Here is a 25,253-nt window from a genome sequence, read left to right on the forward strand (position 1 = left end):
TGCCAATTCATCCAAAGGTTAAACTGCAAAAATATAACTTGGCATTGTTTAATGCTAAGATACTTGTAATATATTTGTTTCTTTCCCTTCACTATCCCACATCATATCTTCATATTTTATGAAATAGGTCGGACAGGCTGAGACATTTTTCCAAAATATTACCCACTAAATTATGTGAACTTGGCTTCACAATTTCTATATACTGTAATTCCTAACTACTGAAAGGATTTTTGACTTACTGCAGCTACTCTAAGTTCAATCTGTTTTATCTTTTGTTAGTTTTATGTTATTACATTTATATATATTCACAGTTTTTGGTACAGCACTAAATTGAAAATTACCTCTCTGTCCAGGTGTAGTGCTACCGTAATACAGCCTGAATCTGGATCTATAACAAATTCCTGAAATTTCTGATGACTCTGGGCTATAATTCTGTATTTCACTTTGCTATGCAGTGTATTGGGCTCATCTTTATCTGTTGCGGTCACTTGTCCAACTAATGTTCCTGTATATAAAAGGCATTACATTTAGGTTTTCATAATAGTCACTTTTTCCTTCTTTAGACGAAAAGCTATGCCCATATTATTCAAATATTAAAGTGAATTACATCAATTTTCCCCTCTAAAATCACTCTAAGCACTCTAATGGTTAAGTCAGCAGGCTAGAAGTCAGGAGACACTGAGTTTTAGTTCCACCTTAGTCATAAAGTGCCTGTGGGCAGTCATACTCTCTTGGCCCTAGAAAGTAGGCAAGACACTTCCATACAAAAATTATTTGACATTTTATTAAACATACCCTTCTACTGTTAGCATTATATTTTATTATTAATAAATTTTGCATTTTCAATTGAAAAGTCTATATTTGCATTTAAATAACTGATGTGTTAATTTCACACAAAACATATCAAAACAGATATAGGTAGTCCTCACTTAATGGGTGGCCTTGTGCAGTACAAAAAATAAATAATTTTGCAACCGATCCTCCCATTTTCAACCTGTGTAGGTCCCTAAAGCAAAGCTGAAGTAAGATCAAAAGCATAGTCACAAATTCACTTAGTGATTGCTTCATTTAATAACCAAATTGCCAGCCTCAATTATAGTTGCTAAATGAGGACTACCTGTATTCCAAAACTGTCATCTGAGATTTATTTAAAAGTTCAATTACCAATTATACTGTTTTCAGGTACATGAAAAGTATAAATTTTATACTCAAATTCTGGAGTATTATCATTATCATCCTCTATTTTGATGATATGAATCAGGTGGGATTTCTGGGGTATATCCATCTGGTGTCATTGCATAGCAAATGAGCTGCAGAAAATGCAATAAAAGAAACATTTATTCCTCTGTAGCAAATGAAAAATTTCTGATAAATCATGACACAATTATTTAATCCATGCGCTATACAGAGTTTACTTTGATGAATAGCTATTGACCATAATTGTATGCGCACAGGGTTAATGCTCCTGCATTAGTAAACTCCTTTCTTATAGCACAGTATAGTGCTAAATTCTAGAGATGTTCAAAAAATATGTAAAGAGCATACAAGCATAACATATAAAGATGAGCTACAGATCAAGCAGATGAAGGACATAAGGCAAAGCAAGCTATTTTAATCTGAAATGGCATAAGAAATCATAGACATAAAAGGAGATATAAGAATGTTGGCAGAAGAAAGAATCAGAAGAAAATATTAGGTATTTTTCCTAGAGTTAAGAGGCGAGGAATGTTGCAGGTCCAGTCTCTATTGAGATATATTTGGCATGAGCCTTCATCATGGTGGCTCCCTCCCTCTAGAACAGTGATGGCGCACTTTTTTCTCCCCTCGGGTGCCGAAAGAGCGTGGGTGTGCACTATCATGCATGCGCGAGTGCCCACACCTATAATTCCAATGCCTAGGGAGGGTGAAAGCAGCTTCTCTGCCCCCCCCCCCGGAGGTCCTTTGGAGGCCGGAAATGGCCTGTTTCCCAACTTCTGGTGGGCCCAATTGTCTCATGTTTGCCCTCCCCAAGCTCCAAATGCTTCCCTAGAGCCAGGAGAGGGTAAAAACATCCTCCCCCATCCCCCTGGAGGCACTCTGAAAGCCAAAAAACGCCCTCCCAGAGCCTCCATGTGAGTCAAAAATCAGACGGCTGGCACAAACAGGCACATTGGAACTGAGCTAGGGCAACAACCCCCCCCCCCCCCCCATGAACTAAGGACGCTTGTGAGCTGCTTGGTGGGGAGCGCCCAAAGCGTCGGAGGCTCTACGGGGTGAAAAGACCGGCATGGAAAGATTAGACTGGATATTGCTGTCGAGGAAGAGGAGATGGTGGCCCGTGAGAGGAGCGTGGAGACTGGGGGAGATGTCGAAGCGATATCGAGGTGGGAAAGAGAGTTCTTGGAGGCATTGCAGTGGGGTCTGGCAGACAGAGAACTGGAAATGTCACTCGGAAATCAGCGACGCCATCGGAGGCCACCGAGGAGTGACCAGCGAGGGGCGAGGGTCCTATGAGAGCCAAGAGACTGGTGATGGAACTGAGAGACTGAGAAGAGACCTGGGAGACATCATAGCGCCAGAAAAAGGGGTGACTAATATTAAGAAGAGATCCTTCCTTTTAACCAGGCTGAGATATTCCCCTGGGACCCTGAACACTGTTATAATCCAGAACTTCCAATTAAGAACTAATTAAGAATTTAAGAACTGCTGACTGACTCCTTTTCTATATTTTTATATATTTTTAATACATCTTAATACATCCATTCTTAGCTATTTTTATATTTTTATATTTTTTATCTGTTTTAATATTTAACTAATGAATTAATTAACTGGGAATTGCATTTCTTACATATTTATTAGTGTTTTAAAGTGTTATCAATTTAATCTAATCACAGCTGTTTAGGGTGACCCGCTCCCTTCTTAATCAGGGGGGAGTTGGGGAGCCCTTGCAGAGTAGTGCCGAGGACTTTAACACGTTTTTCGCTGATAAAGTCGCTCGGATTCGGGCCAACCTCGACTCCAATTGTAAAACAGAGTCGACTGACAACGAGTGACTGGGACACGTACTTGTCCACCTGTCTGGGAAGAGTTTGATCTGGTGACACCTGATGAAGTGGACAAGGCCATTGGAGCTGTGAGTTCCGCCACCTGTTCACTGGATCCGTGTCTGTCCTGGTTGGTTTCGGCCAGCAGGGAGGTGACACGGAGCTGGGCCCAGGAGATTACCAACGCTTCCTTGGGGAGGGGAGTTTTTCCATCACTCTATAAAGAAGCGCTTGTGCGCCCCCTCCTCAAGAAGCCCTCCCTGGACCCAGCTGTGCTTAATAACTACCGTCCAGTCTCCAACCTTCCCTTTATGGGGAAGGTTGTTGAGAAGGTGGTGGCACTCCAGCTCCAGCGGTCCTTGGAAGAAGCCGATTATCTAGGTCCCCGGCAGTCGGGTTTCAGGCCCGGTTACAGCACGGAAACTGCTTTGGTCGCGTTGATGGATGATCTCTGGCGGGCCCGGGACAGGGGTTTGTCCTCTGTCCTGGTGCTCCTTGACCTCTCAGCGGCTTTCGATACCATTGACCATGGTATCCTTCTGCACCGGCTGGAGGGGTTGGGAGTGGGAGGCACTGTTCTTCAGTGGTTCTCCTCCTACCTCTCTGGCCGGTCGCAGTCGGTGTTAGTGGGGGGGACAGAGGTCGGCTCCTAGGTCTCTCCCTTGTGGGGTGCCTCAGGGGTCGGTCCTCTCCCCCCTGCTATTTAACATCTACATGAAACCGCTGGGCGAGATCATCCAAGGACATGGGGTGAGGTATCATCAATATGCGGATGATACCCAGCTTTACATCTCCACCCCATGCCCAGTCAGCGAAGCGGTGGAAGTGATGTGCCGGTGCCTGGAGGCTGTTGGGGCCTGGATGGGTGTCAACAGACTCAAGCTCAACCCGGATAAGACGGAGTGGCTGTGGGTTCTGCCTCCCAAGGACAACTCCATCTGTCCATCCATTACCCTGGGGGGGGAATTATTGACCCCCTCAGAGAGGGTCCGCAACTTGGGCGTCTTCCTCGATCCACAGCTCACATTAGAACAACATCTCTCAGCTGTGGCGAGGGGGGCGTTTGCCCAGGTTCGCCTGGTGCACCAGTTGCGGCCCTACCTGGACCAGGACTCATTGCTCACAGTCACTCATGCCCTCATCACCTCGAGGTTCGACTACTGTAATGCTCTCTACATGGGGCTACCTTTGAAAAGTGTTCGGAAACTTCAGATCGTGCAGAATGCAGCTGCGAGAGCAGTCATGGGCTTACCCAGGTATGCCCATGTTTCACCATCACTCCGCAGCCTGCATTGGCTGCCGATCAGTTTCCGGTCACAATTCAAAGTGTTGGTTATGACCTTTAAAGCCCTTCATGGCACTGGACCAGAATATCTCCGAGACCGCCTTCTGCCGCACGAATCCCAGCGACCGATTAGGTCCCACAGAGTGGGCCTCCTCCGGGTCACGTCAACTAAACAATGCCGGTTGGCGGGCCCCAGGGGGAGAGCCTTCTCTGTGGCGGCACCGGCTCTCTGGAACCAACTCCCCCCGGAGATCAGGACTGCCCCTACTCTTCCTGCCTTCCGTAAACTCCTCAAAACCCACCTTTGCCGTCAGGCATGGGGAAACTAAACATCTTCCCCTGGGCACGTTGAATTTATATATGGTATGCTTGTGTGTGTGTGTATGTTAGTATAGGGGTTTTTCTTAAATTTATAATATTTTAATTAATTGGATTAATGTATTGGATTGTCTTTTCACTTGTTGTGAGCCGCCCCGAGTTTTCGGAGAGGGGCGGCATACAAATCCAAATAATAAATAAATAATAAATAAAACAGCTGCGTGTCAGCAGATATGGCTCCGCATGGTACCTGTGGCACCCGTGCCATACGTTCGCCATCACTGCTCTAGAACGTCATCCTTCTGGAAATTAGACTGATCTCATCTCTAACAATCTCTTGGAGGGCCCTGAAGATGTATTCTGTCAGCAGCTTGGGGAACCCAGGGTTGGATGGAGCCCATTAAATGGCTTGGTATGAGTGTTGTCACTGGGATGGTTAGTGGAGGTTATTTTACTATTTTTATTTTATATTATTTTTATTTTATATTGTGTTTCAATTTCCTGTAAGCCACCTTGAGTCACCTATGAGCAAGTAGGTGGCAATCTAAATTTTTCAAATAAATAAATGTTCCCTGCTTTGAATTGACTAAACATAGAAAAGACAGAAAAAGAAGAATAGGAAAAGGAACCCATTAAATAACCAAGGAAAGGAGAAAGATTCAAAGGTCATAGAAAGGATGTCTTTCTGTAAGCACAGAGACTTGATGGAAGAATACTGATAAGACACTGGCTTAATATAATAATATATTATATAATATATTAAGTAATATAAACCCAGGGGAAATGATAAAGGGTGAGATAAGAAAAATGAAAGTTCAAGTGGAAGGTGAGAAACAACTATAAGGTTTGCATTCTTCTACAACCCATCATATCCATAAGATTATTGGTAGATCTTGGACATGTTCTTTATTCTTGGTATTTGTAAACTCTATTTCCGTGGCATGATTGGATTATGGGGGGGGGGGGGTGTTTGGAGTTTTTTTGGAAGGAACCTGGGAAGAAGGATGAGTGCTCAGGAAACTTTGTAATTGATTAACAAGTTAATTCTGTTTGCCCCATACCTCAGATATAAAAAGTCCCTACAATCAAATCATTCTCATTCTATAAATACACCTTTTAAGTATAACCACAAGAATCCTCCAGAAATTGCCCCAAGCAATAATTTTTAATGCAACAGGAAGTAAATATTATTAAATAAATAGGGAGTAATTATATTAACACAATTTAATTTTAAAATAGCTGTCTATTGTGGATCTGATTCTTAAATACAAATTCAAAGAATATTGACATGAAAGTCATTAAGTCTGTCCTTCTGAAATCTACGCAGTGCATACAGAGTCATCATTATTTGTGTAATGTGGAAATATGTCTACGAATAGAATCGCATACCTGAAATTCTGGGTATTCTTCTCGATCTATTGGGCAAGTAACAAAGAGATTTCCAGTTTCTTGCTCAATGTAAAAGTAATTCAGTGGTGGTTTGTCAATGCCAGGGCCAGTGATGAAATATCTAATATTGTACTTTAGTGCCATGTCGGAAGACAGCTGAAAATAAAGACATGAAATTAAATCAACAAATATAATCTTTACTTCTTGCCTATATAAAATAATTCATTTCAATTGAACTGAATACATTGAAAAATTCATTAAGAATCATTTGTGCATTGAAACAGACAAGGTCTTATTTACAGATCATTAATATCACAGTACACTTCAGTACACAATAGACACTCTATAAGGTGTGTAATGGTTGTAACCTGGTGACCAAATGGGTTAGCATATAATATAGCATAATAATTGTTCTAGATCAAACTGATATTCCATGAAAGGTCTATAATGCAAGTAGGCTATCTCAACTAAACTGTCTCAGAATGCATCTAGACTATCATAATTTAAAAGAAAATTAGCAATAGAGAGGCTATTATGGCCTGTCAATCAACTCTAAAGACAAAGTCATTTAAAAATATAATGGACAGTTATACTTGGTAGACTCATATGGAGTTCCATCAGATGTTACTTTATGCATGTTATTTCTAAATAGAATTTCTGAAATTAAGAATACATTTCATATGTATACTTTATTGTAAGTACAGTGGTACCTCGGTACTCGACCACAATTTGTTCCAGAAGTGTGGTCGAGAACCGATTTGGTCGAGTACCGAATTTATTTATCCCATAGGAAATAATGGAAATGGATTTAATTGGTTCCCAGCCCCTGTTAACTCGCTGGGAACCAATTAAATCTATTTTCTTTATTTCCAGTGGGATAAATAAATTCACTACTCCAAGCTGCAGGAAAGGTGGGGGGCTGCTGGAAGCAATGAGGAAAGGAGCCTCCAGAAGCTGCCATCCCGGCAGCTTCAGGAGGCTGAGGAGCTCTCTAAGAGCTCCAAGCTGCAGGAAGGATGGGGGCTGCTGCAATCTTGGCAGCTTCTGGGGGCTCCTTTCCTCATTGCTTCCTTTTATTACCTGTAAGCAGCTTCAAAAACTTTCTCCTTCCCTGTGGCTGCAACAGCGGCGATTTCCCTTCCAGTAGCAACAGCGCCAGAAACGTCACGTGATGAAGGGAAGCCGCCGGAGCCATCTCAGCAATTGCCACTGCTCCAGCAGCTTCCCTTCATTACATGACTTCCTGGCGCTCTTGCTACTGGAAGGGAAATCACCGCTGTTGCAGCCACAGGGAAGGAGAAAGTTTTTGAAGCTGCTTACAGGTAATAAAAGGAAGCAATGAGGAAAGTAGCCCCCAGAAGCTGCCAAGATTGCAGCAGCCCCCACCTTTCCTGCAGCTTGGAGCTCTTAGAGAGCTCCTCAGCCCCCTGAAGCTGCCGGGATTACATTTCGTATAATGAACAAAATTTTCTCTGGCTGTTCGGTATCTGAATTTTTGTTCAGATACCGAAGCAAATTTTTGCTGAAAATTTTGTTCGTTATCCGAAATGTACGAGAAAGGAAGCGTTCGAGTACCGAGGTACCACTGTACTGCATAGACTTCCTCAGATTATAATGAAGAAAATGTTATCCTTACAAGTATCGTATTTTTCAGAGTATAAGACACACTTTTTTCACTCCTAAAAGAGGGTGGAAATATCAGTGCATCTTATATATCGAATACAGCCATTTTTGGCCTCCCGAACCCCGGCCCCCGTGTCCCATTTTTGCAAAAATGGAGTGGACAGAGGTCTGTGAGCCTGCAGAGAAGTCCTGGGGACTGGGGAAGGCAAAAATGCCCCCATTTTAATGAAAAAATGGACATAAAAGGTCCATTTTTTGCAGAAACTGGGACATTTTTGCCATCCCCCAGCAGCCAGGAGCATTCTGCTGGCTTCCGAGACCCTTTTCTCATCCCATTTTTGCAACAAAAAAAACCCCCATGCAAAAACGGTCCAATTTTTGCAAAAATGGTGGTGTTTTGCTTTCTAATTACCCCCATCTAGCATGACTTGAGAAATTCTGGGAGTTGAAGTCCACTTGTGTTAAAGCTGTCAAGTTTGAAGACTCCTGGGTTAAAGATTAGGGATGCAAGGGTCTTCAAACTTGGCAATTTTAAGACTTGTGGACTTCAACTCCCAGAATTTCTCAAGTCATGCTAGATGGGGTAATTAGAAAGCAAAACACCACTGTTTTTGCAAAAATTGGACCATTTTTGCACGGTTTTTTTGTTGTTGCAAAAATGGGATGAGCAAATTGAAATTTGTAAAACGTATACATGGTTGTTAAAAGTATACATGGTTGTGAAAAAATATTCTGCTACTGGCATTTTATTAAATAATATATTACTACACCATTTGGTTCAGAATACTTTTTTCCTTGTTTTCCTCCTCTAAAATCTAGGTCTATTATGTATCCGCAGTTTTAAAAGTGGTAAGCCTTAGCGAAGCACTTTGTCTCATGGAGGTACTTTGCCTTGCTTCAGTACTGCAAAGGATTTTGCAGAAACACTTCATTCTTCCTCAAACAAGAGTGTCCAGGTGCATTAGTAAACTATTTAAAGGTTTGTAACAAGCCACAGCAGAAAAACAAGGAGGAAGAAAAAATTACATTTTTTAATAGAAGTCTATTTCTATGACTACATGCCATTCATTGGGAGGTATAATTTATATGCGGAGATCAAATTGAAATGTCAAATGAAGACAACATTAAAAACATGCCTGTTGAATTTGCATAGGAAAAGGCCCTAGTGAGTTTTCCATTATAATAGTTGGGACTGGAGCCCATCTTCGTTTTGTTCGTCCCACAACTGTTGCACGGACTTGCCTTCTCTTAGTTTTAGAGTCCTAGAAGAGAGAAAAGAGAGAAACCTAAACACATTTTTATCACAATAATGCTTTTGTTTTGAGTTACATCTTTTGATGTCTGTTATTCCAAACATTGTAACAGGTAATCTCCTAACACAATTGTAATGTGGAAAAAATATAATTATTTTGCTTTTTAAAATGATTTTAATACTTTATATCTTGGATTATACAATTAAATTGTTGTTCCATTTCGCGATTATGTTGATTATTAAAACATTAATGCTGCTGATCAAGTTTATTTGATAATCCATTTTTAATTTCATTGGAATATTTATTCATAAATTTTCACAGAGGAGGCTTACTAAACCATTTTTCTTTTATCAACATACTTAAATCTCCCATTCTCGTTTACCGTAATATTACTTTCAAATAAAATAAAATGAATGCAGGGAAGATGATGTGTGTGACAATGAATGATAGATTCAAAAATAAAAGGAATTGTACATATACAACATATTATTATAATTATATATACCTTCTGGGGGTATGTTAGCAAACTAACATATATCCGCTTTTGCTCATGTGTATAAATATTTTTTAAAAGTACAGTAATGATGCTTTCATGCGTGGTCAAAGAAATAGCATTTTTGGTATACAATGAACCATCCTCCAGAATTATAAAATTGGGATTGTTTATGCCAATAATTCCAGTATCATTAAAACAATTTTTCAATTTTACTGTAAGAAAAAAAAGAAGAAATTCAAAAACCAGTTGAACACCCAATATTTGGGGAAGACTTAAACTCTGACCTCCTGTTCTAACCACTACATTCCATGACCCAATTAAACAATTCTTTTTTGGGGGGGGATGTAACTCTTAAGCCCTAAATAATTTGAAATAAATACATGCTTATATTAAGTCATAGAAGTCAGAACGTTTTTAGCTACCACTTGCGGTGATGACATTGTTAGTCTCTGGCAAATTGTTATTGCTGTAAAAGACTTTTACAAAACCCAGATTCAAATTCCAGTGTTTACAAATAAAGCATGGGAAGGAGGTTGTTATCTCACCTCTGCCAATGAACATTCCCATCTTCATTTTATGAGGTACATTAAATGATACTTCATTGCAAGCCTCACAGAATAAGTTCAAAGCCTAAAGGACAGAAAGAAAACATAAGCCATTGCATTAAAATATCTTTTCTAACACAAAATGTGTGCTCATTCATTAACAATATATTTGAAAAGACAATAGCTTTTTCCAAATAATTTGGTTTAAAAGTCACCTGCGATTCACTGAGAAGGTGGCAGCACACTTTTTTCAGTTTCATATTCCATTTCAAGAATGTTACATTGAGCAAGCCTTCCTTTCAAATAATGTAATTTAAACATATGTTCAGCAATTCAGGTATAATTATCTTAGTAGGTAGACAAAAATCTTTACAAAAGGTATAGATAGCTGGTTCAGCTAATGTGTTTGTTTATCCAATTTAGAAAGATTTGTCAATGAGAAGGATGCAAAAGCAGAATATTTATTCACTGGTTTTGTTATTTCTCAGACATTTTACAAATATACCATTTTATTACCCTTCCGTCTTCATACAAGAATTCATTAAAATGTATGTGTAATACATTTTATTTATTTATTTTTATTTATTCGTTTGTCCAATACACAAATACATAGGAAGAAAATAGACATGTGGTAATATATATAAGGGTAAAAGTGAACTTAGAGGAGAGGATATATGAAAGGAAGAGAATATATATGATAGGTGAAAGAGAGGAAAGACAATTGGACAGGGGACAAAAGGCACACCAGTGCACTTATGTACGCCCCTTACTGGCCTCTTAGGAACCTGGAGAGGTCAATCGTGGAGAGTCTAAGGGAGAAATGTTGGGGTTAGGGGTTGACACAATTGAGTCCGGTAATGAGTTCCATGCTTCGATAACTCGATTGTTGAAATCATATTTTTTTACAGTCAAGTTTGGAGCGGTTCGTATTAAGTTTGAATCTCTTGTGTTATTGCGGTTGAAGCTGAAATAGTCATTGACCGGTAGGACATTGCAGCATATGATCTTGTGGGCAATACTCAAATCATGTTTTAGGCGCCATAGTTCTAGGCTTTCTAGGCCCAGGATTGTTAGTCTATTTTCATAGGATATTCTGTTTCAAGTGGAGGAGTGAAGGGCTCTTCTTCATGTAAAATACCAAAAGTGTGTCTCTGCCTATGTCTGTGGAGCATGTGTATGTGTGTGTGTGTTTTGTATGTCTTTAATCAATCTATGCTTGAATACTAGACTTAACATGTTTGCTTATTCAGTGTATCTTTATTTCTATACTGGTGTTTCACATACAGCAATTAAAAAAATAAATGCCAGACTTTACTGCATTCTACAGGATTCAGTGCCGTTTCTAAGTACTCTTTAAAGGCACACACAAACTGACATTTAAATTTAAAATTTGTAATTTTAATGCACCACCTTCTAGGTTTTCAGTTTATTTATTTTATTTATTTATTTAATTGGATTTGTATGCCGCCCTTCTCCAATTTCTCTGGTACACCTTCCATCTTGCACCTTCCTTAAGACTGCTGCTAATAGGCATCTGCACAAAATGAATTGTGCAAAATTATTACTTATACTGTATTACCTAGTAACATCATGATGTAAATTCCATCCTTAATTTGCATCATTAATGGTTGATGTAAATATTTAAGTCACTGTTTTTTTAACAGGACATTCCTTCATTATTTACTGCCATAGATGTCTCTAGATACTGCTCTACCAATGAGGCTATAAAAGAGATTTTTCTAAAGCTATAGAAAGGCTTTCAGTTGGAAAAAAATGGGACAAAGAGATAACTTTCTCTTCTTTATTATACCATCACCTAGGTCTGAAGGAAATGAGTAATATGTTGGAGAGAAAGGAAGGAAAGCTATAAAGTCTTCTTTCATTTTGTTTTTAATTGTGCTTGCTGTGTACACTTGTGTGTGTATCTCATCTTTGAAACAAGCACATACAGATTTGATTTCTAAGCCAAGGAACAAGAATTTCAGTGAGTTCACTAAAGTAGTGATTGTGAAACTAGTAGTCTACACAGGTATCTTTCAGTGAATCAAAAGTCCACCTTTTTATTTTCACAGCTAGTCAGCTGGCCACACTCGCCACTCATCAACTCAATCCTTGTATCAGTGCCAAATAGCTGCTCAGAGTCCACATCCACATAAGATTTTGCCTTGCTATGTTAATTTCCAAGCCTTGTTACTGATAATATTGTGGAAGTGATTCAGTGGTTCATTAAAGCACCAAAGATTTAATCCAGTATGACTTCTACAAAATCAGAGAGCTGATAATAATACAATACGGTCACAATTCAAAGTATTGGTTATGACCTATAAAGCCCTTCATGGCACCGGACCAGATTATCTCAGGGACCGCCTTCTGCTGCACGAATCCCAGTGACCAGTTAGGTCCCACCGAGTGGGTCTTCTCCGGGTTCCATCAACTAAACAATGTCACTTGGCGGGACCCAGAGGAAGAGCCTTCTCTGTGGCAGCCCCGGCCCTCTGGAACCAACTCCCCCCAGATATTAGAATTGCCCCCACTCTCCTTGCCTTTCGTAAGCTGCTTAAAACCCACCTCTGCCGCCAGGCATGGGGAAATTGAGATACTCTTTCCCCTAGGCCTCTACAATTTTATGCATGGTATATCTGTATGTATGTTTGTTTTTTATAATAATGGGTTTTTAACTGTTTTTAGTATTGGATTATTATTATATGCTGTTTTATTACTGTTGTTAGCCGCCCCGAGTCTGCGGAGAGGGGCGGCATATAAGTAAGTAAGTAAGTAAGTAAGTAAGTAAGTAAGTAAGTAAGTAAGTAAGTAAGTAAGTAAATAATAGCATTTATATACTGCTTTATGATACTCTGTGAATGGTTTACAATATATTGCCTCCAAAACTCTAGGTCCTCATTTTACCAACCTCAGAAGGATTAAAGGCTGAATCTACTTGAGTCCTATCAGGATCGAACTTCTGGCTGTGGGCAGAGTTTGACTAAAATACTGTACTTTAAGGGCTGTGCCATCAGAGCTCTTTTAAAATAACAATAGTGAATTGGTCCTAAGAATAATTGCTGATTCTGAATCAATGTCCTGTGATAAGTTAACTTGTGCTCTTGCCTAAGGAACCCCAAAAGATCAGAAATAGTACAATGGGATTTCACTGGACTAGAAATTGACTTAGCCCTAGTTCTTTGATACTCAGAATTTTCTATTGAAGAACATTTTTCAACAGCTTAATGCTAAGAGCTGTTATATAGCAGTGATGATGAACCTTTTTGTCCTCATGCCAAAAGCATATGGGCATGGAAGACAGTGCACTAAGGAGACAAACTTAGGATTTATTACTTGTAATAAAAAGAGGAAACAAAAGATTTTTATAATGAAGAGGATTAGGTGGTGTAGCTCAACATAAGATGCAATTCCATTCAACAATCAAGCAGGGAGTGTGAACTAACTACTCTTTCTCAGCTTACTTTCTTGCAAGTACAAAATATGATTACACCACTCATTCATTCATTCATTCATTTATTTATTCATTCATTTAGACAAACGTGTACAAGAAAACAAGTATAAGTATAAACATGGATATGTACAGAGGAAATGAATACGAATAAAAGGGGACAGTAGGAATCAATTATAAACAAATCAATTACTCTCCATCTAGAAAATAATAATTTGCTCTCTAACAAACAATTTGGTTTCAGAAAAAAACTATCCTGCAACCTGCAGCTCCTCCACTGCAAAAATATATGGACAACTCATCTAGATCAAGGGAAATCTATAGATGCAATTTATATCGACTTCTGCAAAGCCTTTGATTCAGTGGTCCATGACAAACTACTCCTAAAACTCAAATCCTATGGCATCTCAGGATCCCTCCATAGCTGGATTACAGCATTCCTGTCAAACAGACAACAAGTGGTCAAAATAGGAAGCACCATATCTACGCCCGTCCCAGTTAAAAGCGGTGTTCCCCGAGGTAGTGTACTGGGACCAACGCTCTTCATTCTCTACATCAATGTTCTTTGCGATTACATCACAAGCAACCGTGTCCTCTTCGCCAATGATGTAAAACTCTTCAACACCACCGATAACACAACTACTCTCCAAAAAGACCTTGACGCTGTTTCTGAGTGGTCTAACACATGGCAACTCCAAATCTCAACTAGCAAACGCTCTGTCCTACACATTGGGAAGAAGAATCTGAACTCCAAATACAAACTGAATAATCAAATTATCACAGATAATCCCCACTCGGTTAAAGACTTCGGTATACTAATAACAAAAGATTTAAGTGCCAAAGCCCACTGCAACAACTTAGCCAAGAAGGCTTCAAGAGTTGTAAACCTAATCCTACGTAGCTTCTGCTCTGGCAATCTCACACTACTTACCAGAGCTTACAAAACTTTTGCCAGACCCATCCTCGAATACAGCTCATCTGTTTGGAACCCGTATCGCATCTCAGACATTAACATCCTTGAAAATGTCCAAAAATACTTCACCAGAAGAGCCCTTCACTCCTCCTCTCAAAATAGAATACCCTACGAGACTAGACTTTCAATCCTGGGCCTAGAAAGCTTAGAATTAAGACGCCTTAAGCAAGATCTAAGTATTGCCCACAAGATCATATGCTGCAACGTCCTGCTTGTCGGCGACTACTTCAGCTTCAACCCCAACAACACAAGAGCACACAACATATTGAAACTTAATATTAACCGCTCCAAACTTGACTGTAAAAAATATGACTTCAGTAACCAAGTTGTCGAAGCGTGGAATTCATTACTGGACTCCATAGTGTCACCCCCAAACCCCCAACACTTTATCCTTAGATTATCTATGGTTGACCTATCCAGATTCCTAAGAGGTCAGTAAGGGGCGAGTACAAGTGCATTAGACTGCCTTCCGTCCCCTGTCCTATTGCTCTCCTATATCTCCTATACCTTTCTTCTTCTCCCTATATCTCTTCTATTCTTTCATTATATGTTCTATTACTATATCTTCTTTTCTATTCTTTCTTAGATATATTTTACTATGAGTATCTCCTCTATAACCTTCATCATGTATTTTACTATGTTTGTGTATATACAGTGGTACCTCAAGATACGAACCCCTCGTCTTACGAACAACCCGTGATACGAACCCGGGGTTCAGAAAATTTTGGCCTCTTCTTACGAACGTTTTTCGTCTTACGAACGCCAAACCCGAACTTCCGGGTTCGGCATTCCGGAGGCTGCTGGGAAGCCCCGCAGCCCGGCTGTCACCTTTTAAAACAGCCGGGGGGCTTCCCAGCAGCCTCCCGAAGCTGAACCCGGAAGTTCGGGTTTGGCGTTCGGGAGGCTGCTGGGAAGCCACCCGGCTGTTTTAAAAGGTGACAGCCGGGCTGCGGGGCTTCTCGGCGGCGGCGGCAGCAGGTTGGTAAGACGGAAAACGTTCAGGAGGCCGCTTTGGGTTTTTGGCTGGGAGGGAAGGCAGGAGGTCCGGCGCTGGGGAAGGGAGTCAGGAAGGTCCTCCTGCTCCCCCCTCAGTGAAAAACACAAAGACGGTCTGCTGCCGCATGACAGGCAGGGCGGAGCAGCATGGAGCAGACCGCCTTTGTATTTTTGGCTTGGGGGGGGGAAGCAGGAGGCGCAGGATCGGGCGGGCGGCGGGCGAGGCGTGACCGAACGGGCCCGGCTCAGGCTAGGACGGGGCGGGCAGCGGCTGGGCGCGGCGGCGAGGGTGCGTCCGACTGCTTGGCTTCCCTCGCCGCCGCAGGCAACGTGCGTTGCGAACTTTCGGGCCGGCCAGGCTCAGTGGATCAAGCCGTGCCTCCTGGGCTTTCCGTCACTGAGCCGGCGAGGCTCAGTGATGGGAGGCGCGGCTTGATCCACTCAGCGGCCCGGAAAATTGCAGCTCGTGTTGCCTGCGGCGGCGAGTGAGGCCAAACCGAGAGCAGCATCACCGCGGCTCCTGGCTCGGTTTTCCCCGCAGCCGCAGGCAACACGGGCTGTGATTTTCCGGGCCGGCGAGGCTGTGACAGGAGGCGCGGCTTGATCAGGGAGGCGCGGCTTGATCCGCTGAGCGGCCCGGAAAATCGCAGCCCGTGTTGCCTGCGGCGGGGAGGGAGGCCAAGCCGAGAGCAGCATCACCGCGGCTCCTGGCTTGGTTTCCCTCGCAGCCGCAGGCAACACGGGCTGTGATTTTCCGGGCCAGTGAGGCTGTGACAGGAGGCGCGGCTTGATCCGCTGAGTGGCCCGGAAAATTGCAGCCCGTGTTGCCTGCGGCGGGGAGGGAGGCCAAGCCGAGAGCAGCATCACCGCGGCTCCTGGCTCGGTTTCCCTCGCAGCCGCAGGCAACACGGGCTCCGATTTTCCGGGCCGGCGAGGCTGTGACGGGAGGCGCGGCTTGATCCGCTGAGCGGCCCGGAAAATCGCAGCCCGTGTTGCCTGCGGCGGGGAGGCCAAGCCGAGAGCAGCATCACTGCGGCTCCTGGCTCGGTTTCCCTCGCAGCCGCAGGCAACACGGGCTGCGATTTTCCGGGCCGGCGAGGCTGTGACAGGAGGCGCGGCTTGATCCGGAAGGCGCGGCTTGATCTGCTGAGCAGCCCGGAAAATCGCAGCCCATGTTGCCTGCGGCGGGGAGGGAGGCCAAGCCGAGAGCAGCATCACCGCAGCTCCTGGCTCGGTTTCCCTCGATGCCGCAGGCAACACGGGCTGCGATTTTCCGGGGCGGCGAGGCTCAGTGATGGGAGGCGCGGCTTGATCCACTCAGTGGATCAAGCCGCGCCTCCCGGGCCTTCCGTCACTGAGCCTGGCCGGCCTGGAAAATCGCAGCCCGTTTTGCCTGCGGCGGCGAGGGAGGCCAAGCCGAGAGCAGCATCACCGCGGCTCCTGGCTCGGTTTCCCTCGACGCCGCAGGCAACACGGGTTGCGATTTTCCGGGCCGGCGAGGCTCAGTGACGGAAGGCCCGGGAGGTGCGGCTTGATCCAGGAGGCGCGGCTTGATCTGCTAAGCCTAGCCACCTTCCCCAAGGAGCCTCCCAACCGCAGAGGAGGCAGGGAGAACTTTGCACCACTTCGGAGCCCAGCGCAGCGCATCGTTGGGAAAACCTTCAAGGAGATAGTGGCAGCAGGAAAGAAACGGGCTCCGAAGCGGCGCAAAGTTATCCTGCCTCTCCACCTCCTACCCCTGCGGCCGCCTTCCCAAAGGAGCCTTCTGGCTGCCCAGGGGGCGGGGTTAGCTTTGTGCCGGGGGAGCGGGGGCTGCCACCCGAGCGCTCTTGCCCAGCGGGAGGCGAAGCACTGGGGTGGGGTGGGGGCTGTCGGGACACCTCCTACCCCAGCACTTTGAATCCCGCCAGCCAAGAGGACTCGGGCAGAAGCTTCTGCCAGACACAGGCGATGAGGGGGAAGCTTCTGCCCGAGTGCTCTTGGCCGGCGGGATTCAAAGTGCTGGGATGGGGGTGTCACGACAGTCCCCATCCCAGCACTTTGAATCCTGCCGCTTCTGATGAAGACGGGCGGTGGGCGGGGCGAGCTGCCACAGCCCCTGGCTTCCGTGCCGCCCGTCTTCATCAGAAGCTGCTGGATTCAAAGTGCTGGGATGGGGACTGTCGGGACACCCCCATCCCAGCACTTTGAATCCTGCCGCTTCTGATGAAGACGGGCGGTGGGCGGGGCGAGCTGCCACAGCCCCTGGCTTCCGTGCCGCCCGTCTTCATCAGAAGCTGCTGGATTCAAAGTGCTGGGATGGGGACTGTCGGGACACCCCCATCCCAGCACTTTGAATCCTGCCGCTTCTGATGAAGACGGGCGGTGGGCGGGGCGAGCTGCCACAGCCCCTGGCTTCCGTGCCGCCCGTCTTCATCAGAAGCTGCTGGATTCAAAGTGCTGGGATGGGGACTGTCGGGACACCCCCATCCCAGCACTTTGAATCCTGCCGCTTCTGATGAAGACGGGCGGTGGGCGGGGCGAGCTGCCACAGCCCCTGGCTTCCGTGCCGCCCGTCTTCATCAGAAGCTGCTGGATTCAAAGTGCTGGGATGGGGACTGTCGGGACACCCCCATCCCAGCACTTTGAATCCTGCCGCTTCTGATGAAGACGGGCGGTGGGCGGGGCGAGCTGCCACAGCCCCTGGCTTCCGTGCCGCCCGTCTTCATCAGAAGCTGCTGGATTCAAAGTGCTGGGATGGGGACTGTCGGGACACCCCCATCCCAGCACTTTGAATCCTGCCGCTTCTGATGAAGACGGGCGGTGGGCGGGGCGAGCTGCCACAGCCCCTGGCTTCCGTGCCGCCCGTCTTCATCAGAAGCTGCTGGATTCAAAGTGCTGGGATGGGGACTGTCGGGACACCCCCATCCCAGCACTTTGAATCCTGCCGCTTCTGATGAAGACGGGCGGTGGGCGGGGCGAGCTGCCACAGCCCCTGGCTTCCGTGCCGCCCGTCTTCATCAGAAGCTGCTGGATTCAAAGTGCTGGGATGGGGACTGTCGGGAAACCCCCATCCCAGCACTTTGAATCCAGCAGCTTCTGATGAAGACGGGCGGTGGGCGGGGCGAGCTGCCACAGCCCCTGGCTTCCGTGCCGCCCGTCTTCATCAGAAGCTGCTGGATTCAAAGTGCTGGGATGGGGACTGTCGGGACACCCCCATCCCAGCACTTTGAATCCTGCCGCTTCTGCTGGATACGGGCGGTGGGCGGGGCGAGCTGCCACAGCCCCTGGCTTCCGCGCCGCCCGTCTTCATCAGAAGCGGCGGGATTCAAAGTGCTGGGATGGGGACTGTCGGGACAAGCCGCGCACAAAGGCCGAGGCAAGGCTGAGCAGGCTGCGAGCGCTCTGCCAGGCGGCCAAGAAGCATTCAGGGCGAAGTGACTTCGCCCTGAATGCTTCTTGGCCGCCTGGCAGAGCGCTCGCAGCCAGCGGGCGGCGGCGGGGGGGGGAAACCTCGCGGGGAAGCCGGGCAAGAGCGATCTTCTGCCGGCCATGGGCGAGCGGCGGGGAGTCGCCAATGGCCGGCAGAAGATCGCTCTTGCTGACCTGATGCCTCGCGGTGAAGCCGGGCAAGAGCGATCTTCTGCCGGCCATGGGCGACTCCCCGCCGCTCGCCCATGGCGGGCAGAAGATCGCTCTTGCCCGGCTTCCCCGCGAGGCAGCAGGTCAGCATCCTGGGCGGGCGAGCGGCGGGGAAGCCGGCGGCTGTGGCAGCTGCTGCCCCCACCACCTCCCCGGCTGTTTTAAAAGGTGACAGCCGGGCGGCAGCGGTTTTTTTGGCGTTTTTTTTTTTGTTGTTGCACGGATTAATAGACTTTACATTGTTTCCTATGGGAAACAATGTTTCGTCTTACGAACCTTTCGTCTTACGAACCTCCTCCTTGCACCAATTAAGTTCGTATCATGAGGTATTACTGTATATACCCACTAAAACCCTCATTGTGTATTGGACTAACTAGATAGATAGATAGATAGATGATAGATAGATAGATAGATAGATAGATAGATAGATAGATAGATAGATAGATAGATAGATAGATAGGACAGGGATAGTAGGCACATTGGTGCGCTACTCACATCCCCTGACAGATCACTTAGGAATAGTTGAGGTAATATATATTAGCTCATAAAATATGTTATATATTATATAATAAAATATAACTACATCATAATATATAATACATACTTAAAAGTAGCAATATACTACTTTTATTAAGTCTATGAGAAGAACAGATTACCAATGTTTCTCAGAAGCAGAAACTTTCTCACAGAAAAGAGGAATGACAGTCTGCCCCCCCCCCAAAAAAAAAGGATGGGTTGGCTAGACTTGAGGAAAGAATTTAGGGGAAGAAGAGTTGATAGCCAGCAGTGGATTGCTCCTGGTTAGGCCCGGATCTAAGAACCGATAACATCGGCAGTGCGTGCACACTATACTTGCACAGAAGCTGTGAGCACAAGTGCATGAACCGGTAGTAAAGGGTTTTAGAACCCCCTATGGTGATAGCTAATCCTAGAAGGACTCCAGAAGGAAATAAGGGCATGTCTGCTTTGCATAGATATCTCAATAAAGCCTCAAGGAAAGCTTAAGAAAGAATATCAGCACCATAATTAACATCATTTCTCATCTCTAAATAGAAACAGAATTTCAGGTAAAGCTATGAATAAGTACAAGCTTAAGATACTACATTACCCATAGTTAAGAATCTCAGCACAACAAGCATTTTACAGGAGAGAAAAAGTAAGTAAATAAAATTGGTTAGCTAAAGAATAATTAGAGCAGGGACATGTAGGTTGTAAGATGAAATCAGAAGAACAATTAGCTGCAGATAAATTTAGTTTTCAGTGGTTTTAATTTTCAGTGGACAGTTGAGAGAAGATCTGAATAGATAATAGAACATTTGGAATTTAGCAGTAGAAGACAGGATTTGAAGTTGAATTACGTACAAATGATAAAAACATAATTGCTAAAATGTTCACATTTATACTGAAATTTGAAATGGAAGAAATAGTGAAAGAATATATGGTAAAATAGGCTAAAATGTTGAACATAATATACGAATAAAAACAATGGGAAAATATGTGGTGAAAAGGATCAAAATGTATATTATATCATAAAAGAAAATTTTTATAAAATGATGTATGACTCTAGAAAAAATTGTCTGGAATTTATAAGGTACTTTAATTTTAAGAAAATCAATAAAGTTTATTTTTTAAAAAATCATGTTGAAAATGTGGATGACACGGAGGTTCATTTTATGCTTCCTGGACTTTTTTAAAAGCGACAAATTTCTGGGATGAAATACATATAATGATAAAATAATTTTGAAGCCAGAACTTTTCTTGCTGGTATTAATGGACAATCAATTAGAAAAAAATCAATGATGTGGAGGAAAACCAAGTCTGCTTATCGAGGGTTACAATATATTGCATAAATTGATTTAATGCCTCTAAGAAATTGATTTATTTACGTTAATAAACAAAAGAAGAAAAGGTGTTTGTGTGCTTTGTTTTGGATCATTTCCTACAAAACCAAGGCCCTAAGAAGATAAACAATATTTTGTCTTCTCAAGCTTGGTATGAGCCTACAGCTTCACTTACTAAATTTCCTATACCATACTAAATTGTGTCCTTCTATTTTGTCAAGCACCATTGGAACCTGGTCTATGGAAATGAATTCTGTCTGTCTACTGCTCCTAAAGTCAATACAGATTATTTTGGATGTTATTGATCATGTAATCAAGTATTACGAAGTATTGATAGCTCAATAAAATGATTTGTAATTCAAAATTTTCTACTGTGAAAATAGTATTCAAATATTATACTTATATTTTAACAATAAGACAATAAAATTCAATTTCTGTTTTACTCTAAGTTCATATAGGAAACACTATTTAGCCATATTTTGTGACAGAAACCATATTGATCTTGAATTAAAGTGTAAAGTAAATCTCAAATAAGTAATAATATTTTATTGTAAAAGCAAATAACAATGTTGCAGATGTTTTTGTTTTTATTCTAGCTGAGGTGTAAGGATTTGCCCTACCTTGAAGGCTTCAACTGAAACTAGTAATCTGCTATTTTAACTGACCTAATTAACTGCAAAGGTTTCCTGAAAATATGAATTACACGTATAATGAATTTATCATATATTTTATAATATTTCATTGTTAATAAGTTGTAACTTTATCATATGACATCTTAATTTTTTTCAGTTAGTGAGTTTGAGGCAAAGAGATTGTTATTTTAAAAATGCCAGACTTCTCTCCCTTCATGATTTATTCACAATCCCATTTTTCCCTAATTGTCAAAGGATTAAATGTCACTTCTATTCATTATTCTTTTTGTTTCTCTAGCATTATCCAGCTTCCATAAATACTGACAGCTATACTGTAAAAGAATCTTAAAATCAACATGCTATAAAACTACAAAAGAAAATGTCCCTATGGTGCTAACATGTTTTTAAAAGATATACAAATCCTAACAACTAGTCAATAGGTTATATATACCAGCAACCAGTTACTGATAACAAATTCATATAGTGAATCAAACAGCAACAATGAATAAACTGTTTTTATTTAATACCCACTCTCCCAAAAAGCACATATTAGTTAATTTTCTGTTATATTCCACTGATTCACTTGTACTGTTACATGGAATAGAAAAAAATACACAATATTCACTGTGCAGTTCAAAAATAGATAGAATTACTTTTTCCAAAGTCCATTGAACTGTTTAAAATTAGGATTTTTTTCAAAGAAAAAGTATACCTGATTCTTTAAACCATGCCTTGTTATAGAACTAGCCCAAAGAGTTCGGACTATATACAGTTTCTGTGTTTTAAAAAATTGATCTACATAATCATTATACGAAGGCAGAAATATGCAATTTCTGTTTCTCAAGAATTACATAAGCTTTGTATGGTAGATCAAGGCTACCCTACTGAACTCCAGAAGCAGGCACATCTGAGGAAATTGCAGGAGTTTTAAGCAATTAACTGAGAGAGATGTAAGCATCCACAAGGCTTAAGGCTCTCGTTTGTTTGTTTTTTCTTTTAAAATCCACCAAGTTTCCATAAACACAAAATATTCCTATATTCTGGCCCACAAACATTACAATCTTTGGAAGTCACAAAATGATTATGGGACGCTTCATATAGCATTGAACCTCACAATTTACATCTTTGTCTTAATATAACAAATGAAGCATCATCTATTTTATCTCTAACACAAACACAGAGAGAGAGAGAGAGAGAGAGGGAGAGAGAGACTTCTGATACAAAGACAGTATCCCCACCCCCCACTCGCCCCTCTCTCTCTCTTTCAATCTATTTAAATAAACTTCATTCTCCATGGAATACAAAAGTTAATATTCATTTTAGTATATCTTGTTTCAGTTGCATTAAAACTGGAGAGTAATTAGTAATGCTATTGCTACTGCATCTGTTCCAAATTCTTTTCTACTCACCAATACGTTTAAAAAAAGATGCAGCCAGATACGTCTTTGAAAGATGTTGCCTTTATCCATCACTTCAGCTGGAGGTACCATTTTCAGCACTCAACAATGTAACTTTCAAGTCTATTGAACTAGAGATCTGTCAAGCCCAGTGATGTTTCACTGAGAAGTAAGAGTGAAATGAAAAAGTAAACCAGACTGATAAATGAACAGCAGGAGTTTATTATGCGGAAAGTGAATGGGACTGCTTTTTTCCCTAATTCAAGCTTTGAGTATCTAAGGTAAAGTACTAGTCATTAACTCAGTTTGCCTCCTAAATTTGAAGAGGGCTTGTCCCAAAAGAAACTTGTGGAACGTGCTCAGTTTCATTTCAGAGTTCTCATCCTGTTCTAAAATCCTGGAGGGTAGAAAAAGTAGGGTGAATTGGGACCAGAATTTTCCCTTCCCTCCTCAGCTGCTAGAAGGCAATTGTTCTTCATTTCATAGAATTCCAACAATCCAGTTATGAGAAAGAATGCTGGAATGACCCTCCAGCTGAAACAGTTTTGCTTACCAGTGAAGCCCTCAATCCCCTCCATGATTAATGTCATTTGCTTCTTCTCTACCTATTAGTTGAATAGAACATAACTCTACCCTGTAAATGGATTCAACATTCTCTCCCTTTTGCCTAAGGTTTTTGAGTCTTCCTTATTAAGTAACAAGTTATTAAGTAACTTGTCACTTACTTTAAACATCTGCCTTCTAATATTTCTTTGTAAACATAAGCATAAACATAAAAATATTGTTTCAATTTCTTTTCCAGAATTTTCTTATGGCTCACTACTAATTTCAGTTAACTAAGATGCTGCTAACAATATGAAGTCACATTAAGGGAGAGAGCGCTTTGTGCTCTAATGCAGATTTCTTAACTGAATATTCTCAATTTATACTTGATATCTATATCCAAACCATTTTAGTTTGCAGGTAATTAATCATTCCATTACTTACATATACATATACATACACACACAGATGCATGCATGCATGCATGCATATACATACATACATATGTATTACAGCATATGCACCAAGACAAATTCCTTATGTATCCAATCACACTTGGCCAATAAAATTCTATTCTATTCTATTCTATTCTACATACATACATACATACATACATACATACATACATACATACATATACATATATATACTATTCAAAAATATAAAGGGAACCCTTAAACAACACAATATAACTCCAAGTAAATCCACTGTTAGACCCCCTGCAATTTGCATACCGAGCAAATAGATCAAAAGATGATGCTGTTAATATGGCTCTACACTGTAAAATCAAATTGTCCACTTAGGAAGCAACACTGATTGACAATCAATTTCAATATTTTATCACATTCTATACTATGCCAACTTTTCATGCCAGTAACATATAGATATACCTTTCAAAGCAGGAATCAATGTTTTTATTGTGGCTCTCTTTCCATTGTTTCTGTTTCTTTTGAATGATCTCAAAACAATGTTCCAATTGTTCTATTTCAGTCAGATTTGTACAAGAGCTCAAAGGCTATGAATTTTATGAGTCAGTGTTTCTGATTTTTCCTGGAATGGTTTAAGAAGCCCTCCATCAAGGAACTGAATAACTACAGACCAGTTGCTCTAACATCTGTAGTTATGAAAATCTTTGAAAGGCTAGTGATGTTCCACAGTTGAAAACCCTCACGGATCCACTGTTAGACCCCCTGCAATTTGCATACCGAGCAAATAGATCAAAAGATGATGCTGTTAATATGGCTCTACACTACATCCTTCAACATCTTGAATCTCCAATGACCTACGCTAGGGTCTTCTTTGTAGACTTCAGTTCATCATTCAATGCCATCTTACCGAACGTTCTCTTAACCAACTAAATCAGCTAGCGGTACCTGAACACACTTGTAAGTGGATCACAAGCTTCCTAACAGACAGGAAGCAGCAGGTGAAGCTAGGAAAAATCACATCAGACACATGTACAATTAGCACAGGTGCCCCTGTGTACTCTCACCACTTCTCTCTATGCACTAATGACTGCATCTCAAACGATCCATCTGTTAAACTACTGAATTTTGCAGATGATACAACAGTGATCGGACTCATTCGCGACAATGATGAATCTGCATACAAACGGGAAGTTGATCAACTATCCTTGTGGCATGACCAGACCAATCTAGAACTGAACACACTCAAAACCGTAGAAATGGTGGTAGACTTTAGGAGAAACCCTTCCACCTCTCACAATACTAGACAACACAATATCAGCATAGAGACTTTCAAATTTCTAGGTTCTCAAGACCTAAAATGGTCACCTAACATCAAAAACATCATAAAAAAGCACAACAAAGTATGTTCTTTTTGCGCCGGTTCAGGAAGCTCAAACTGT

At 42.5% G+C, this 25,253-nt stretch overlaps 1 protein-coding gene across 1 annotated transcript in view; it reads right to left on the reverse strand.

Moving 5' to 3' along the window:
• LOC139165460 (desmocollin-1-like) overlaps nt 1-25,253 on the reverse strand; it is an 89,532-nt gene that overhangs the window by 12,465 nt on the left and 51,814 nt on the right. The window contains 7 exon segments of the mRNA XM_070748636.1: nt 342-505; nt 1,165-1,261; nt 1,263-1,310; nt 6,016-6,171; nt 8,775-8,900; nt 9,397-9,599; nt 9,933-10,017. Of these exon segments, the coding sequence (XP_070604737.1) occupies nt 342-505; nt 1,165-1,261; nt 1,263-1,310; nt 6,016-6,171; nt 8,775-8,900; nt 9,397-9,599; nt 9,933-10,017 (879 nt within the window).

Source organism: Erythrolamprus reginae, chromosome 3 (assembly GCF_031021105.1).
Source record: "Erythrolamprus reginae isolate rEryReg1 chromosome 3, rEryReg1.hap1, whole genome shotgun sequence".
Lineage (NCBI taxonomy): Eukaryota > Metazoa > Chordata > Lepidosauria > Squamata > Dipsadidae > Erythrolamprus > Erythrolamprus reginae.